This window comes from Cyprinodon variegatus, unplaced genomic scaffold, assembly GCF_000732505.1.
Source record: "Cyprinodon variegatus isolate N-32 unplaced genomic scaffold, C_variegatus-1.0 Scaffold256, whole genome shotgun sequence".
Lineage (NCBI taxonomy): Eukaryota > Metazoa > Chordata > Actinopteri > Cyprinodontiformes > Cyprinodontidae > Cyprinodon > Cyprinodon variegatus.
In genome coordinates this window covers 283,198-301,914 of record NW_015150709.1, presented here as the reverse complement: position 1 = coordinate 301,914, position 18,717 = coordinate 283,198, and the positions used below count along the sequence as shown (strand labels likewise).

The following is an 18,717-nucleotide window of genomic DNA, read 5'->3' as shown; positions in this document are numbered from 1 at the left end:
GCATCTCCACTGTGGGCCACAGTGGGCCCCAGCTTTGAGCGCAGGAGCAGAAGCAGGCTGGATCAGAAGAGTAAGAAAGAGACAGAATCCTGTGTGCTCTGTGGTTTTTTCTGTCCTTACAGAGGGGGTGGTTTTCACACCTCTGTTGGTTTCCATGTGACTGCTTGTGGCTGCTTTGGCTGAAAAAGGGGGGGCTGCAGAAGTCCCCCAGCTGTTATTCACCAAAGCTGCGTTTTCTTCTCTGGTCATCCTATCAGGATGAAATATGGACACTGCTTCCCAATGTCCAAAAAGTATGATCATGGCATATTGGCATAATATCTGTGCTGTGGTGGAGCTTCTTAAAATCTCTGTTTTCGAGGGAGTAGGCTCCCGGGCTCTCTTTTCAGCAGCTGTTCGTTCTCAGGGGGCACCTGCTTCGACCTTGTTTTCATTTCACCTTCAATAAATTTGCAGATCTCTTTCCAGTCTATTCAGCAGCGTAATACAAGCTCGACAGACTCGATTGGATTTCCCCGGTGTAATCGAAATGTTCACTCCTCTTACCTCTTACGACACAATTTTCTGTCGGATCAGACTCAAAATCATTTTGTGCGAGTTCAGAGCTTAAGGCTTGGATGTGGTTATTTGTCTTGGTTTTTGTAAAAATGGAAAACCATTCCATGAAGCTCTCTACTGACTGTTCTTGAGCTGACCTGAAGGCTGGATGAAGTTTGAAGGTGTGTAGTGATTGACTGCAGAAAGTTGGTGCCCTCTGCGCAGAATCTCCTCCCCCCACTTCATCAGCAACTCCTCCACAGGGCAGAGCTGCTATCGTTCTTAATAGCTTCCAGCTTGTTATACCACTGATGATCTGGAGGAATATTTAAGAGCGAGGGGATTCCTTCATTGGACTTATTATGGCATCTCATCCTAAATACCTCGCTGAGGTCCTGAGAGCGACTCATTATTTCACACGTTTAGAAACGCTCTGCAGTTCAGTTTATTTTAATATCAGGTAGTGAGAATGTCTTTGCTTATATGTACAATATATGTTAATATTTAGTTCAAACTTTCATGTCTGTTTCCATGACTCCCAAGTGACATGTTGGCTTCCATTGCAGCATGGCGAGAATCGCCCATTCTGACATGACTGCAGATGAGGTGACTGAAAACATCGAAGCTGCGGTCCAAACGGTACTGGCCAAGCTGAAAACGGTAAGTTAGGGGTTCATTTGTTGTCCCAGTCTTTTGGGCATATTTAAGCTGCAGTGCTCTGTAGGCCATGTTACGTATATATTCACTATAATGGTAAATCTTCTTCCTTTTTATTTACCATATTTGTTTCTTTTCTAACTTAATGGATCCTAGAAGGGGCCCATAATGAAGCTGATCCATTTAAAGAGTCAAACTTCAGTGGCCCTGCCCATCTACACCTCAGACCTGAGCCATCTCGGTGTGCTGGAAGACGCAAAACGCAAGGTGAGAACTGAAACAATATTAATATATTCTTTCTCAAATCATTTGCAAATTAACCAGCTCAGGTGATTGTTTTCAGAAAGCTCCAATTAAAAAGGAGGAGAAGAAGAACAAAGCAGACAATAAAAAAGAAAAGGATGTGACTTTGACCACAAAGCAGCAGGAGGAAGAGGAAGAAGAAATCCCACAGCTTGTTCCCATACAAACACCTAACAAAAAACCCAAACTTGAGGTTAGTACTTACACATCCACTGGAGGTTCTAGTCATAACTTCATTGCAAGCTGTTTTTGAACAATCTCAAATAATATATATTTATGTTTCTTTCTAGAAGCCAACTAGGAAGAAGCCAATGCAGAAAGCAGCCAAACCTGCTGCTGTAAAGAAAGTCTCAAAAGCTCAAAGCAAACCGACCAAGAAGGCTGGAAAAATGGGGCAGAGAGGAGGAAGAAAAGGCCTTAAACGGAAATGATTTTACTGCCCAAACAAAGACTTGGTTCACAGATGACATTTATCTTCTGCTTGGTTTGTTTTTCTACTAATTGTACTATAGAACAATTATTAAATCTACCACCTGAAACCATCTATGTTCATTTTATCATTACTGAAGAGGTTTTGACTCTAGTAGAGTTAAAATTATAAAATTTTACATTGCTTCCTTTCCCTGAAAGCTCAAGGGTTTGTTATACCTTGATAAAAAGAATCATGGGAAATATGTCTTTCTTTCCATTGTTCTGAATAGAAGAGAAAATCATGCAGTTATCCTCATTTAATATGGAAAAGCTCTGAAGTTAAATGCACTACACCTTCAGTCCAGTAGGTGGCCATCATTAAACAAACTCAAAAAAAGGAAAGCCTGACTAGGAAGTCCATGTTTTAAAACTCCATAATTAATTTACAATAATGAGCAGGATTATTATTTATTTTTAGCTGGGTTAAAGTCATTTCAGATCTCTACAGATTCTAAATGTTTGGTAAAGATTGTATTAGAAAAAAAAGAAAGCGGGTTATTAGACTGGAAGTCCAAATGTAAAAATGTATCAATTCCTATGTAATAAAACCATAACGCTCTTCCCCTATGTAATATGCTTGATGGACAAAACCAAACAGTACCCTCTCCGTTAGGTTATACTATTTAAAAGATTAAACAATACAATATAACCTGACAACAGCCAGATGCATGCATCTGGCTGTTGTCAGGTTAATGAAATATCCATCAAAAATAAAAGATTAGGAGAAATGTGAATGAGGTCAAAAAACTGTGTGGCTCCATTCCAATTACCTGACTAACCTTGAAGCAGAAGACACATCCCTAAAAATCCAGAAACTATTAATTAATAAAATATGCACATTTCCAAAATAACTACAGTACAATTGGAGATATTGCATATCTTTACACATGAGCTTACAGTTGATCACTGCTGCAAATTTTGTTTTGCATACACTATATATACAAAATGAGTAAAGTTGTCCCAAGTTTAATCATGAAAACCTTTTTACTTTCTGGTAAATATTGTAAATTGCCAGTAATCCCTTTTATTTTAAATGAATTTAGGCTCCTGCAATATCATATAAAAGATGAGGAAACACTGGAGTAGTAATTATTGAGGTATTTCTCGTATATGTTTTCAATAACCTTTTAACTTGTGGTTGCATCCCAGGAAATGTGTAAATCTGGTCACTTTTTTTGTTTCAGATTTTTAAATAAGTTTGCGTTAAAAATATTCCCAAACATTGAGACATAACAGAGGAGATGGACATCAGACCTCATGGCGTTGTAAGGATAAACAGGATGAGTACTACACCTGTTTAACTGTTTTAAAAGACTTTCCCTTTTTCCCTGTTTTTAGAAATAAACACTGTGCTTATTTCAGTAGTCTGTACTATAACATAATCTAAGATGATAAATACCCTATCTGTTAAATTATTTCAACTGCTTTATTGTGAAAATCTACTGGTTGAAATTTGTATTTCCGAGTTAGAACTTTCCTCGTCACTGATTGGTTAGAAAGCAGGAAGTTATCGAACGTAACAAAGTTAGCTTGACTAGGTAGCTCAACCTACCCAACCCATAAAAATACCGTGTCACCGAGTGTCCAACAGTCTATTCATGGGACTCTTCGTAATGGCAATACGTTGGCGGGTTTTTAGTTTAATTTGTAGGGCCGAGGTTTGCTGTACAGAATGTAATTAGCCTGTAATAAAGTGAATAGACAGCTAGCAACCGTGGAGCTAAATCAGCTAACAGCGATATATTATGTCTTTCTGGGGTTAAATTGTTTAAAAAAGTTAAATGTTTTAGTGCTATGATATGAGTCCACACCCTGAGACTGACATTGGGGGGACAGTTGTCTTTCGATATCTACTCTAACCTTGAAGTTTAGCTGAGGAGTGAAATACTGCAGAAGACAAGAGAGAAAGCAGAACTTCTTACTGATTTTTAAATCTTTGCTCTCAGCTCTCCTACGTTTTCTGTTAATATAACTAATTTGATCAGATGCTGAGTTCTTGCTGATTGCAGCTTCAGAGAACAGAAAAGGAAAACTCTACAAAAAATAAAGATAACATGCTTTATGGCTGAAACCTTCACCTACTGGAAGATGTAAAGGTTGCAAACAGGAATTAAGAAAAAGAGCTTCCCTTTTGATGGAGGATGTCTGAGATGATGAAGGTGGAAGTGGAGAACCCCAGAGGGCGAAGCTTGGGCCCCCCCATCCCTGCAGGATCTACATCAGAACTGGAGCAGACACAAGGCAGCAAAGATCTCAGTAAGTAAAATAAATGCTATAATAATTTCTTCATTAGTTTTTTTATTGCTGGCAGATGTCTTGATTATTATTGTTTTTTTTGTTGGAGGGGTGTTCTTGTTGTTTGTTCTTCTGTTGTTGATGCATTCTTCTTATTTTTTTTCTTCCTGTCGTCGAAGCACCTTTTTTTGTTGTTCTCCACATTTTTTCTGTGGTCGCATTTTTTTTAATAAGATTTTTTTGTTATGTGGTGGATTGTTTTTTTTTTTTTATTATTATTATTGAAGGTTTGGAAATTTACGGTTTTTTCCCCTTTTGCCTTAATTGTTTTTTTTTTTTTATGTGGCCTCTTTTTCCTGCGTGTTTTTGTTTTTCTTTTTATCTTCTTGTTTTTTTTTGTATATCTTATCTCCTGTGTGCCATGTTGAGATGTGCCATCTTTTTTTTTTTTTTTTTTTTTTATGTTTTTAACCTTTTTTTTTTTTCTTATAAAGAGACATATGTGCCAAAAAATTGAGTCTTGAATTCTCCCAACATCTCCTTTTCTAATTGCATCCAGCTTTTTTGTTTTTCATATTTCTATGGCTTTCTATGTTTGATTTAAATGTTTATTTAGATAAATCCCCCGCTATTTGTTTTACTTTGTTGTTTTTTTTCCATTTGTAATTAAACTTCATCTGTTCATGTACACTTTAGCCATCCTGTCTGAGAGTATTTTTTCATGTAAATGTCAATGGCTTAATAAAAAAAAAAAAAGATCTCAGTAAGTGACATCAGTTTGACTGGACTGGAGAAAATCAGCTTAATCAGCTGCATATTTGAATAAAGCCCTTTGTCTAAAGCTGTGGATGCAATTTATCTGTCAAAATGATTGGTTTAAATATATATTAGTTTGTTCATTTGGAGACCATTTATTTTTCAGTTGCCTTTTTTGTTGTGACACTTAAGTGTTTCAGATTATCAAGAAACATCAGAGATGACTTGAGTAAAAACAATGGTCAGCTTTCAACTTATTTATCAAAGGAAAAAAATATTTCTCTTTTTAAAAAGCTTCCCCTCCTAAATATGACTAACCCTGAACAAAGAGTTCAGTTTCACACAAAAATGCCTGATTACTACCAGAACTGTATGATTGTGAAATCTCATGCAAAAATCTCAAAAGATCCATCATGTCCCAGTCTTCAGTTCAATTAAGTAACCAATTAGACACAAAGTCACTGCCATCTGAAGGAAAGGTTTTACTTTGGCTTAGAGAGCCGTAGTAAACCGCAGCGCTGTTGTCCACATATGGAGACGACACAGAGCAGTGGTTAACCTTTAGAAACCAGGCTTCCATAATTATTTCAAGATCACATTGATTATTCATCCAGGAGGGCATAATAGAACGCAGAACAAGACATTTAGATTAAACCCCAGCTTTCTTACTTCAGTTTAGGTCAGTGTTCATGATTAAACCATAAGAAAGAGGAATTGGGCAGAAATTACATCCATGACAGAGTTCCAAAGATTTCAATGATCTCCATGTGCTTTTGGAGAACAATGTTTAGACTGATGAGCCAAAGTAGAACGTTTTTGAATGTGTTCAAGTGATTCAGTTCATTCTGTAGAAGACTAACTGCTGTTAAAGAGGATCATAAATGCTTGATATTAGCTGCTGTTCCGAATGTGGAACAACCAGTTATAGGTTCACGATGGCAGTTATTTTTTGACTTGGAGCTAGATGGTTATAATAGCTTTTTCATTTCTGGAAAATGTAATCAGCAGTTCTTAACCACTTTCTGTTCTTAATTATTTATGTCTGATATTACTATTTATATGGAGCCCTAAAGTTTCCATTTGTTTCAAAACACAAGGGGGTAAACATTTCTTCACAGCACAGCATGAAGCCCATCCTCAAAATCTTCAGAAGGTATTGTATAAGCTTTCTTTTTTTTTGCTCAGCACCGACCTTAGCTGGAGCAACTAAGGGCTTCAATGCTTTAGATTTTTTTTTTTCTGGCTTCTTTTATAGCTTCACAGATGAGTCATCACTGTGTTCTTGGAACAGTTATGGCAGCCTGGTCACTCTGGCGAAGGTTTACCACTGCTAAATACTTTCTTTATGTGTGGATAATGCTTCTCAGTGTGGTTCCCTGCAGTCCCAAAGCCTCAGAAGAAGCATTTTAATGGTTTCCAGAATGATAGATGTTTTTTTTCATGTTTTAGCCTACATTGAGTCGTCAAACAGGTTTTTCTTTATCCCACAGGTCTGGCAGTAATCAGGCCTGGGTGTGGCTACTGAAACTTTTCAATGCAACTTATGTGGATAATCACAATAAATTCATTCATTGGGGGTGGGGGTGTAGATAGGGTGACTTAAATATCTCTGTTAGCTAAAAAAAAACCTGAAAACGTTTGTTTTAGATTTACTAAATTTAACCTTGTCTTGTTTTAAGACAGGGATAACATTTCAGATAACAGTTGTTGTATGTTGTTCGAATCAAGGCTCAAGTTTGGTTCCAGAACACAACTAAAAAAGTTTTATTTTCAAGCCTTTTTTTATTTTGTTAGGTTAGTATTAAGATCTGCAAAATAAATAACTCTGTGCTTCTATTAAAATTTATATCACCCCCCTTTATCTTTGATTTGCTGCACAAAAAACCCAGTGATGGCACATTTAGATCATAGTATCTACATCATGGGCTCTAAACAAGAGGAGTCCAGTTTAAATGACAAATTATTGAAGTTTTTGTCTGCTTCCTAACAAAATAAATGAACAAAAACGTAACAAATATTTACTTAAAGTATGATAACCTAGTCCAGATCTAACCAATCTGATTAGTATTTGTTTTGCATCGAAGCCGATCTTAAATTTTAAAGACGTCAATAACGATAAAAATGGCAAAACAGAAACTTATGGGATTGCTAATCCCCCATCGTTTTTACTTTGGAAGAGCTGGACTTTCTACCACATACCTGCAGTAGTGTTTCAGAATGATGCACATGGTGTACTTTTAGGCTTTAAATAGAACAATGAAGCAGTAAAGTGGTTATTTGGCCTGTTCTTTAACTGATCACCTTACCTTGTTTTCTTTGGATCTATTATGTGTGAGTTTAAATATTTAATCTTTCAGTGATTTTTTTTTTTTCATCCAATGCTCATACTCTTTATTGCTGTTGATAAACTATATAAACAGCATTTTTTAATCACATAAAAAAAAAAAAAAAAAAAAAAGGATCAGTCTTTACATGTGGTCTTTTATTTTCAAGCTCTACTGGATCCACTTTGGTTTGGTGCTTTTGATCAGCTGACTTCCTGCCTGAACTTTCCACTCTGCTCTAGATTGACACAGAGTCAGTGTTACGAGCATCAGCACATGTGGAACGATTCAGAAACGGACCGTGGTGCATCAGGTGGAAGCGCTCTGATTGACCAGAGTTGCTACGATCAGCTACAAAGGTGCAGAGGAGTGATTCTGCACCACTTCCACATTTAGTGGAACAGAATGTTTAGAAAGCAACTTTTCATTCGGTTTGTTGGGATACCTGGCTTAGCTACTATCCAAACAAATAATAACCAACAAGCTTGGAAGACAGTATATAGGAGTTAAATTGAACAAGGTTTAATGAAGGAGTGCACTGACTGCAGTTTTCTGGCAGATCACTGATATTTAAAAAGCCTTGCATGCTAATTTTTTTCATAACTGTTGCCAGAAGGTGGCAATACACCTCCAATGCTTCAATCTTTATTTTACATTGCCTATGAAATAATAATAACCTGTTATATCTGCAAGATCTTTGTCAAAATACAGATCGGTTAACATCTCTGTATCAGTGGATCACCACTCTTCAAATATTAAGTAAAGCAGGGCCACCTGATATGCTGATCAGTCAGTGCACCACTTTAGTTTTAGATTTTCATGCTGTTAAATAGTAAAAATAATTAATTAAAAAAAATATTTTTTGTTTTACACAGTTTTACACAAATATAAATACCCCATAAAAGAAAACAAGCTAAACATGTTTTTATTTCTTTTTTTAAACCTGAAAACAGAACTGCTTTTCTTTGTAAATGAAAATAAATGTTCTCGCATAGATATTTTTCAACAATTTTATTTATTTTACTAAGAAACTCATAATATTTGCAGCTCTAGGTTTTCTTTTGCTGCACTGACGGTAGAAATGGCCCTTAGGATTGTGAAGGTTGCAGACATTAAATGAGTCTGATAAATTATTTTATTTTGAAGGTAAACATTGTTGAAACCCAACATGTGATATAAAACCTCAGGTTTTAAAGTGATTGTAAAATAGATTGAACACTAATTTTTGTTTCTCACACAAGGTTTAAGCACATGTTTGAAAGCATTAATCCAATGTGTTTCTTCATTCCCAGTCCAGACGGTGGTAATTAAAGAAGAATTTGTCCGAGACTGGAGCTCCAGCTCTGAACAGCAAGACCACGAGCCCTTTGATATAAAGGAGGAGGAGGAGGAACTGTGGATCAGCCAAGAGGATGTGAAGATAGAAGATGAAAAAAAATCTCAGTTTTTTGAACCTGATCAAACTGACACTGGAGACGGCAGAGAAGCTGAAGCTCCAACCAGCAGCTCTGCAGAACAGCTGGAAACAGAAGCTAATGGAGAGCAGTGTAGAGGACCAGATGCAGACTGGACCCCACATTCCTTTTATTCCTTTCAGCAAAGTGACATGACGGCATATAGACGAGATAAAATGTCTAAGCTGTGTTCTGGCCTCATGGCTCAGGTTGAAGTCCATGAAGGAGAAAAGCCATATGCTTGTGTTTTTTGTGGAAAACGATTCAAACATAAAACATCAGTTAAATTACACATGATGACTCACACGGGAATTAGAGAACATTGCTGTGATCTCTGTGGGAAAGGATTTAAGGAAAAACGTTTTCTTCAGACGCATATGAGACTGCACACTGGAGAGAAGCCATTTGCCTGCCATGTTTGTGACAGAAGGTTTCATGCAAGAAAATTTCTTAAAACCCATCTTGTCGTCCATTCTGAGGAAAAACCATTTTCCTGTGATGTTTGTGGTACTAGATTTAAGATAAAGGAATGCCTTAAAAAGCACATGAGGATCCACACAACGGATAGACCGTTTGTTTGTGATGTTTGCAATAAAAGGTTTTCCCTACAAGAGACTCTAAAAAGTCACATGCGTGTTCACACGGGAGAGAAACCATTTATCTGTAGTGTTTGCAGCAAAGGTTTTTCACGAAAAGAGAGCCTTAAGGGTCACATGCGTGTACATACTGGGGAGAAACCGTTTATTTGTAGCGTTTGTAATAAAGGATTTTCACGACTAGTGTATCTGAGAAAACACGTTATGGTTCACACCGCACCATTCAGCTGCAGTGAATGTAGTAAACTTTTTGTCGATGAGATTCAGTTAAAGCGGCATGTTAGATTTCACACAGAAGAGAGGCCGTTTGGTTGCGACATCTGCAAAAGCAGATTTAACCAAAAGCGCCATCTTGAGAATCACATGAAAGGCCATTCGGGAGAAAAACCGTTTGTTTGTATTGTTTGCAGCAAAGCGTTTTCGCAGCAAGTCTCACTGAACAGACACATGCGTGTTCACACTAAAGAGAAACCGTTTGCTTGTAATGTTTGCAGTAAAGCATTTTCTCAGCAAGGAAATTTGAAGAGGCACATGAGTGTTCATGAGGGCTGCGAGTGATTATTTATGCGTTGCTGAATCAGATGTTTGACAAATCATTTCTCTGTGCAAACCATCTCTCTTTTCACTACTAATATATACCTGACACAAAGCCCTCCACCCTAAAATGTATTTCCCTGAGATGTCTTTACATGTGTCTAGAAATGTCCTCAACAAATGTAAAAATTATCAAACATGAATTTGAAATATTCTTTCAAAATAAAGATAAAACCTATATTACAGCTCATAACTTGTAAGAAAACTAATGTTAAAATTACAATTTCTTTAAATTATTTTGGAGCATGAAGAGATCTTTGATACCAATTTGCATTTGTAATAAAATTGCAGTTTAGAACCATGGAATTTTTAAATCGCAGAGTCCTTCAGTTTAGGTTACGTTATATTTTTATTCCAGTTTAAGTGGTGGTATAATATATGTGTTCTAAATAAACTGAAATTATTGAATTAAATTGCATAGCTACCCTTAAACATTAATTTATTATGTGTTGGTGGAAGTTCTACTTCACTAGGGACCGTTCATATTGGAACAATTCTTTTAATGATACTATCCCATGCTTTATGGTAGGGTTGAAGGAACCTTTGACACTGTAAATACAAAAGAAATTTTGCCTATTTAGAGTTTCTTAATTGTAATATTTTCTATATATAAATTATTATTTTTTTGCCCAGACCCTTAGTGCTTATTATTATGATGAAAAGGCCTATATTTACCTGTGAAGGTAAGAACAAGTGTTCATTGTATATACATAAAAGTAAGGTACGTTATCTGACTTATTGGTGGTATTTCAGTCAGATGAACACATCCTTACAGAACCATCCTCTATAAATTAGAGGGTTTTTCTTTGATAAATATAAATTAAACTGTACTGGTTGTAACTCTAAAGTGTGCCTGAGTTCTTTTATAAATCCGATCATTTAAGCAAGTTGTGTCTCTTCTCTTTATGGCTTTGAAATTGTTAAAAGCTTCAGTATGTCATTCTCTAAAGGTTTTAATTTAAGGATTTTTAACTTTGTCTGTTGTTTATATGTATACCTCTCTGTTTAGTCTTGTTATTGTTAATTGTTGATTTTTGGAAAAATTTTTTTGACACTTTAACACCACATTGTGCCATGGTCAAAATGAAATTTTTTTTATTTTTGCGTATTTTTTTATTTTTATGTCATCTATACTAAAATGTGTTGCGCTGTATTGGTCAAGGAGTGAAAATGTGGTGAAACCCATATAATAAATATGTATGCAATCCATGTTACGACCGGATTGTTTTTCATTTCAAGTTCAGTTTATTTATAAAGTACAAAAATTATATGAAGCAACAAAGGGATTTAAAGGATATTGAAAAAATCATTAAGACATTAAAATTTTGTGTTTCTCCGCTAAACACATTTTTGCTGTGAAGAAACTTTTCATTTTCAAGAATCAGTGATTTAATTTAATTAACTGATTTATTTCACCAAATTGGCAAAAAAATAAATCAGATTTATTACATTGTAAATATCTGTTTGAAGTTAGTTTATGCAAGTTTTATTCTGAATTACTGTACAAAAAAAGGAAAAGCTTTTGAAATTGGAACTTTACTCGACATCCATTGATAAGGGAGGAAGTAACTGATATTTAATAGGGAGGAAAAATAATGATAAATGTGAAGGATGCGGAGAAACAGAAAATGTAGAACACCTACTGATGAACTAAAACTTATGAACATGAGAAGGATGGTTGGAAGGACCGGCAAAGAATGGAGTCTTAAATTAATATTGGGAAAATAAGGAAATATAAAGGATATTCACAGATTAAGGAAAGTGTTATTTATTTATTTATCTACAGAATACAAAATTAAAAAGTAGAATTTGATGTAAAGTAATGTTGCTACACACTCATGTACAGTAGGTGGCGGTATGCACCTTAAAGTTGCTTGCGATCCGACCATAATAGAGAAGAAGAAGAGGAGGAAGTAACCGGATGTGACGTTGCCATACAGCTGCCTATTTCGTCTTGGCGTTTATATAAAACTGTACAAATGATCAGACTCTATTTATTAGGATTTCGTTTCAACGTGTCTATTTATAACCGCTGTGATTAATATTAGCTTGAGTTTTCTCTCCAGAATGCAGTCAGCGTCCATTAGCAAAGTGTTAGCAGTTAGCTTAAGCATCACAGAGGCTAACGGTATACAGGGTTCATGTCTGAGGGGAACAAGGAGAGTTTACACCCAGAGTTTGTGAAGAAGACTTCTGCGCACACCACCCCCACCCTGTTGTCCAACTGAGGACCGACAGCCTGGGGACAGTTGGACAGTGGAGACACAGAACTTAGGAGCGAGCACCCTGATGTTAATTTGGATCTGGTGTGAAAGTTGCAAACCAGGTTTTCGTAAAGGAGATTTCCAAGTAAGTAAAATTTGCAGCTGTAAAAAACCGTTAGGAAACATAACTGCTCATATCCAGTTCAGTCCAGTACAATTATGGTGTGTGTTTTTAATCAGATGTAACGAATGTCTTGCACAACATTTTTTATAAGATCCTTTATTGTTTTCATATGGTTTTACTGACATGTGGTGACATAAATTCTGTCACCAGGATTAAGTATGTATAAAACACAAATACTTTCTATTTTAATTTGTTATTCTGATACACACACACACACACACACACACATATATATATGCTGTATGTATGTATATATATATATATATATATATACATACATACATACAGCGGTTAGAATAAATATTGAATACGCTACCTTTTTTCAGTAAATATAGTTCTAGAGGTGCTATTGGCATTATATTTTCACCTGATATCTGTAACAATCCATGCAATCCACACATATATGGTAGAGCTGGCCCTCCCAACACATACAAAGAAATCAAAACATAGATGTCCAAAAATTAAGTAATGTATAATAAAGAAGAAATTGTACAAGGAAAGAGTATTGAACACACTATAAATTTATTTAATATTTTGTGCAAAAGCCTCTATTNGAGCATAAACCAAAAATGTCTGCATCAAGCTCACTGCAACACACTGCTGTAAGAGTATAACCAGGAAGCGAGGTAGGAGGGCAAAATAGGTTTAGCGCCACCGCAGCACGGGAGGAGAATTACATCCAGGAACAAATGGATAAAAATAGACCGGAGGAAATAAAAAACATGAATTGATTCTCTAGCGGACGTATCGATGCATCGGATCGTCGGCTGTTCGATCGATGCATCGATACAAAATGATTATTATTTACACCCCTACAATCCACACATATATGGTAGAGCTGGCCCTCCCAACACATACAAAGAAATCAAAACATAGATGTCCAGAAATTAAGTAATGTATAATAAAGAAGAAATTGTACAAGGAAAGAGTATTGAACACACTATAAATTTATTTCATATTTTGTGCAAAAGCCTCTATTGGCAATGACAGCTTCAAGGCGCCTCCTGTATGGATAAATTACTTGCATGCATTGCTCTGGTGTGATTTTTGGCCTATTCTTTCACACAAACAGTCTTCAGATCTGGAAAGATTTCGTGGGCCTCTTCTATGAACTCTGATCTTTGTTTCCTCTAATAGATTTTCTATTGGATTTAAATCAGGTGATTGGCTGGGCCATTTCTGCAGCTTTATTTTCTTTCTCTGAAACAAATTGAGCATTTCCTTTGCTGTGTGTTTGGGGTCACTGTTTTACTGAAATGTCCACCCACTTTTATCTTAAAAATCCTAGTAGATTCCAGCAGATTTTGATCAAGAATGTCTCTGTACATTTTTCTATTTATCCTTCCTTCAGTTTTGAAGTGTGTGCACCCATCTCTCCAGATGCATCCCATTTCCTTGCATACTTATATTTATGGTAAAACCTTTACACATAGATAAGTATATGTGCTTCATGCAAAGCAAGGTTGATAGCTTTGGGTAGAGCACAGTGGTTGAATTTAAAACTTTTCTTTCCAAAACAAAAACAGTTTTCTATAAACCTGGTATGTTATTATTGCGTCATGTAAAAGCACTGCCAGGTGTACTGAAAAACACTGTAAGCTGTATCATACAAATAAAACGGTTAAAAAAATATTTTCTGGATTATTTTTGTTTAGATTGTGTCTCTCAAAGTAAACATGTACCTATGATAAAAATGTCAGACCCCTCCATGTTTTCTAAGTGGGAGAACTTGCAAAATGGCAGGGTGTTTAAATGCTTATTTTCCTCACCGTACTCTCTTCTAGAAGTAATTAGTCAGTTATTAATTAAATACTAAAGTGTGTTTGGTTATGAGCTGCTCGTTTCTCTCTAAAATCCTAAACACGCTGTTAATAATTTTAGAGCCTGATATGTTTCACACTGGAACTGACATGCAAACTCCCTTTTTAGTTGGATGGCAATACCTTAATAAACTAGTAAGTCTTAACTTAGGATAACCCAAGGAAGACCTAAATCTTCTGGACTTCAGAACACACCACAATGTGATTTTTAGCTTAAAAACACTTTTATTGATCCTGCAAACCAGAAGGATGTTATGAAACCTTTCAAAGCTCACTGTACCTCTTAACAATAGATGAGTCTGTACAATGAGACACCGTAAACTAACAAAACTAACAATTAAACATGTTTCCTTTTGTTAATTTTTAAAACATAAATTAAAGACATCCATAAATTACCCACCATAGCATTTTATTTCAGTGTTGACAATTTTTTGTTTAATAATTTTTGTAAGACACAGAAATAACTACAATTTTGTGACATTTTACGTATAAATGAAGCAGAAGTATTAATGAAGTTTTATTTCTCTTCTTAGTGTTACCTTTTCACAGAAAGTGTAGTTTGGGCGGTTTTGACCAGCAGAGTCCAGAGCATCTCCTGGTTAAAGAAGAAGAGGAAGAACTTTGGATCACTCCAATAGGAGAGCCCTTTTTGAAGAGAAAAGATGAAGAAAAACATCACTTATCAGAGATTAATCACATCAAAACTGAAGATAACAGAGAGACAGACGCTTCAACCAGCACCTCAGCTGAACAGATGGAAACAAAACCTGATGGAGGGGGCGGTGAGGGACCAGAACCTGTTTTGAAATACTGCCTCCAGCTAAAAACTGATAAAATTGCTACGGATTCTTCTGCGACTGAAGTTAGTGATGATGATAATGATGATTGGCGGGGGCCTTTGTCAGGCTGTGAACCAGAAACTAAAAAAAACCTTAATAACAGTGAGAGAACAGAACCTCAGTCACAGTCTGGTAAACTGTTGGCCTCTGAGCTATTTCCTCAGACAGAAAAAAGCTCTTCCAATTGCTTACCTCGGAAGAAATGTGTTAGAGTCAAAGAAAAAGTGTACCTCCATTCAGTTCCTGATGGCCACAAGCAATTTGGTTGTAATATTTGTGGAAAACATTTTACCCGAAAGGGAAATCTGGAGACGCACATGCTAGTTCACAAACAAGAAAAACCCTTCACCTGTGAGGAGTGCGGTAAAAACTTTAGACGCCATTTACAGCTTACAGTTCACCTCAGAATTCACAGAGGTGAGAAACCTTTTAGTTGTGATTTTTGTGGTAAAGGTTTTATGGTAAACAGTACTTTACAAGCACACAAGAGACTCCACTTAGGGGAGAAACCATTTAGTTGTGATGTTTGCGGTAAAACTTTTCATGTAAAGAGGATTTTGAAAGTGCACATGAAAGTCCACTCAGTAGAAACCCCATTTCATTGTACAATCTGTGAAAAACAATTCAAGTGTCCATATATTCTTAAAAAACACATGAGCATTCACACTGGGCTGAAGCCATTCGTTTGTGGTGTTTGTAGTAAAGCCTTCTCACACGAACAAACTTTGAAAACTCACATGACTGTTCACACTACAGAGAAACCGTTTGCATGTGATATTTGTGGTAAAAATTTCAAATATATGTCCTATGCTCGAAGACACAGACAGTTTCACAGTGGTGAAAGTGGACATAGCTGCGATATTTGTGGGAAAACATTTATATTAAAACCTGCACTCATTGCACATAGGAGGAGCCACACAGGAGAAAAACCCTTTTCCTGTGACGAATGTGGAAGAAAGTTTCACGTTAAGGCAAACCTTAACCAGCACACAAGGGTCCACTCAGGCGAGAGGCCATTTGCCTGTGATGTTTGTGGTAAAAGATTTAGCAGAAAGACGCATCTTAAAGTCCACACTCGGATACACTCAGGAGAAAAACCATTTCTCTGCAATATTTGTAAAGAAAGATTTCGGTTTAAGCACAACCTGAAAACACACATGAGAGTTCACACAGGAGAGAGGCCTTATGTTTGCAAAGTTTGCGGTAAAGGGTTTTCACGACAAGAGCATCTAAACAAACACATAGCTGTTCACACGGCAGAATGACTTTTAGTCATAGTGGCCAATGCTTGGCTAAGGTTACAATGCAACAGCCTGAGTGGTTTTTCATATATGGACATTTGGATATGTAACTATCAGTTTTAGCTGAAAAAAAAACCCCCAATCGAATAGAAAAATAAATTAAAATAAAATGTGATTGTGTTGAGGAATAAAAGAAACTCACATCTCAGTCTTATTAAAATTTCGGTTGGATTACTTGAAACGGGCAGAACATGCAAGAAAACATCTCACAGCCCAGTGTGGAGCTAAATGGTTTCTCAGACTGAAGACAGACACTGTGAGACGGTAACCTGAAGCACCTCATTTAACTTATTTTCGTCTAAAGGAGGTAGCACTATCTGTTGGTGAGAAAAATGTGAGAAACCTTTTTACTTGATCACCTTTTTGTTTATCTTTTGATTGTTGAATCTGCCTGTAATTAGATATTTTTTTCCAGAATTAATAAAATTGTTGGAGTTTTGAATGAAATTAATATATATGATAGCTTACCCTAATAGTGCTAAAAAGGGCAATTATTTTCACACTTGCTTTTTTTCTTTAATGCTGTTTCAGTTAAATTTTTGACGTAAAAGGAAAGGGTTGATGAACAGCTGGATCTTTTTTCTGTGCTGAATCTAAGGCCACACCATAGATTCAGCTGCAGATTTTTGTTACTAAAACCCACTGTTCCTCAGAACGCACAGACCTGCAGCGTATAGGTTTTGTCCTTCTTTACCAATTGAGTCTGAAGTCTTTTTTGTATATTTAAAAAAGTTGCTGCATAATTTATTCCTTTATATTTGTTTTTTTTTTGGTTATAAAAGACCCTTAGGAAATAAGTCCTTAACATTCATTTTGTATTGGGAATGTAGGAAGCTGTGCAGAGCTGTTCACACAAGATTCATTCATAAAAAACACCTAAATAATATTCAAATCTGAAATTGATAAATGTAAAAAAAATAAGGCTGTTTACTACAGCTCTGTGTAATTTCACAGATGATTTATAGCCATAGAATGGTGTTATAACTGTAAACATTAAAGAAATGTGAGAAATTACCATATTTACAGGCTGTAATAAGCGGTAAATTATTCTGTTTTTCTAAACTTTTTTTTTCATTTGTAACATTTTTCTGTTAAACAAGTTTGCAAATTATTAAACTGTGCTGTAATACTGACCAAATGTAACATGGTTTAAAAATCTGTAATAAGATATTTTGATGACTTAAATATGTGCCATGATTGTGACACACCATCTCATTTTCTGTAGAGTTTATAACATTTAGTAAAATCTGTATGAGCTTTACTCATCTGTTCTATTGATATTTAAGGTATATTCCATAATTTCCATCCATGCATTTGAGATGAACTGTAAAATATGTTAAGACGGCCTCCCAGAGTGAATAAATGGAAATGAGAGAAACCCCCAAAGTAAAAAAATGTTTCTCAAACAAAAATCTAAGTAAGTGATTCTACCCAGTGTATTAAAACTGGACAAACATTAAATGTAATAACATTTACTGGCAAAAAAAAAAATGAAATTATTTGATAATATCAGCCCAGTTTCTTCACATTCATTACCATTTTTTTTTGTCACCAAGTCCAAGTTTTTTCCCCCCCTTTCTGCTGATTTACTTTAGCCAACAGTAACTGGGGTTGGAATCAGCTAACTGTGTTCAGAGCGTTTCAGTAAAAGTTAGGAGACTGGTTGTTTAAAAAAATTAGAGATGCCACAGAAAAATCCGTTCCTTACACATACTGAGCTTTTTCAGCTAAAAATGGCAACATAATTTACATTTATATAAGTAAAAAAAACTGGGCTTCTCAGAGGACCATTACTCAGAGTTACAGATTAAAATTACCACATAGCTGTTGTTTGTAGCAAAACAAAGACTTTTTATCACTTAGAGAAAATGCTAATTAAATCGAAAGAACAGGTCCACCCCTTAGTAATGTGGATTACTAAGGAGGCATGGAGGCCTCCAAAAAGGCCTTGTTAGGGTCATTGCTGGCCTGGCTGAAGCGAAACGTCTTCAAATTTGGAAAAACAAAGTCCAGTGGTTTGTTTTCTAACTTTATCAACTTTTTTGGAATGCATAACTGCAGCAAATTTGGACAGAATTGGTTGAAGAATATTCATAAAAAGGTGCCAGACAGATCTGGGATTTTAGCACAGTTGTGCTAAATGTGGCTTAAACTGTGCCACATGGGTTTTTTATTACCTCATTGGTTCTTCACTTTTCCAACCTTTCTTTTTTAGTTTCCTCATAAAAAGATAACTGCTCACATATAGAGACAAATACATCTTGCTTTCACTTAAAGGATAATAGTGTGTGTAGTTCTGTGTTTCCTGCTCTGAGTTCGTTACCTAAAAAGGAAAAAGATGTTATTGCCACGCTTCTCTGATATAAACCGTTCTTTCACCTCTGTGTTCGATTGTTTTCTGTGTGTGGTTCAGTGTTGTGGTCAAGACCACCTAACCCAAGA

General features: G+C 35.9%; 3 protein-coding genes across 3 annotated transcripts in view; all 3 read left to right on the top strand.

The window, feature by feature from the left end:
* The window catches only part of LOC107089530 (ribosomal L1 domain-containing protein 1-like), a 6,216-nt gene extending 4,173 nt beyond the window's left edge, over window positions 1-2,043 (top strand). Inside the window, exons 6-9 of the mRNA XM_015382375.1 lie at window positions 1,104-1,197; window positions 1,351-1,461; window positions 1,538-1,690; window positions 1,788-2,043. Of these exons, the coding sequence (XP_015237861.1) occupies window positions 1,104-1,197; window positions 1,351-1,461; window positions 1,538-1,690; window positions 1,788-1,928 (499 nt within the window). The 3' untranslated portion in view covers window positions 1,929-2,043. The remainder of the gene's footprint in view (window positions 1-1,103; window positions 1,198-1,350; window positions 1,462-1,537; window positions 1,691-1,787) is intronic.
* Window positions 2,044-4,064: 2,021 nt separating this feature from the next.
* On the top strand, window positions 4,065-11,103 carry LOC107089519 (zinc finger protein OZF-like). The gene is made up of 2 exons (XM_015382361.1): window positions 4,065-4,224; window positions 8,576-11,103. The coding sequence occupies exons 1-2, from the start codon at window positions 4,110-4,112 to the stop codon at window positions 9,889-9,891; spliced, it is 1,431 nt and encodes a 476-aa protein (XP_015237847.1). The 5' UTR covers window positions 4,065-4,109; the 3' UTR covers window positions 9,892-11,103.
* Window positions 11,104-12,070: 967 nt separating this feature from the next.
* LOC107089525 (gastrula zinc finger protein XlCGF26.1-like) lies at window positions 12,071-16,350 on the top strand. Its single transcript, XM_015382368.1, has 2 exons — window positions 12,071-12,276; window positions 14,669-16,350. Coding segments are annotated over exons 1-2 (1,572 nt in total). The 5' UTR covers window positions 12,071-12,275; the 3' UTR covers window positions 16,240-16,350.
* Window positions 16,351-18,717: the final 2,367 nt, after the last annotated feature.

Bases quoted from the DNA above. Each gene is read 5' to 3' on its own strand.
- LOC107089519 (XM_015382361.1), top strand. From the start codon at position 4,110: ATGTCTGAGATGATGAAGGTGGAAGTGGAGAACCCCAGAGGGCGAAGC. The intron at 4,225-8,575 runs GTAAGTAAAATA...CTTCATTCCCAG, and splicing joins ACAAGGCAGCAAAGATCTCA to TCCAGACGGTGGTAATTAAA.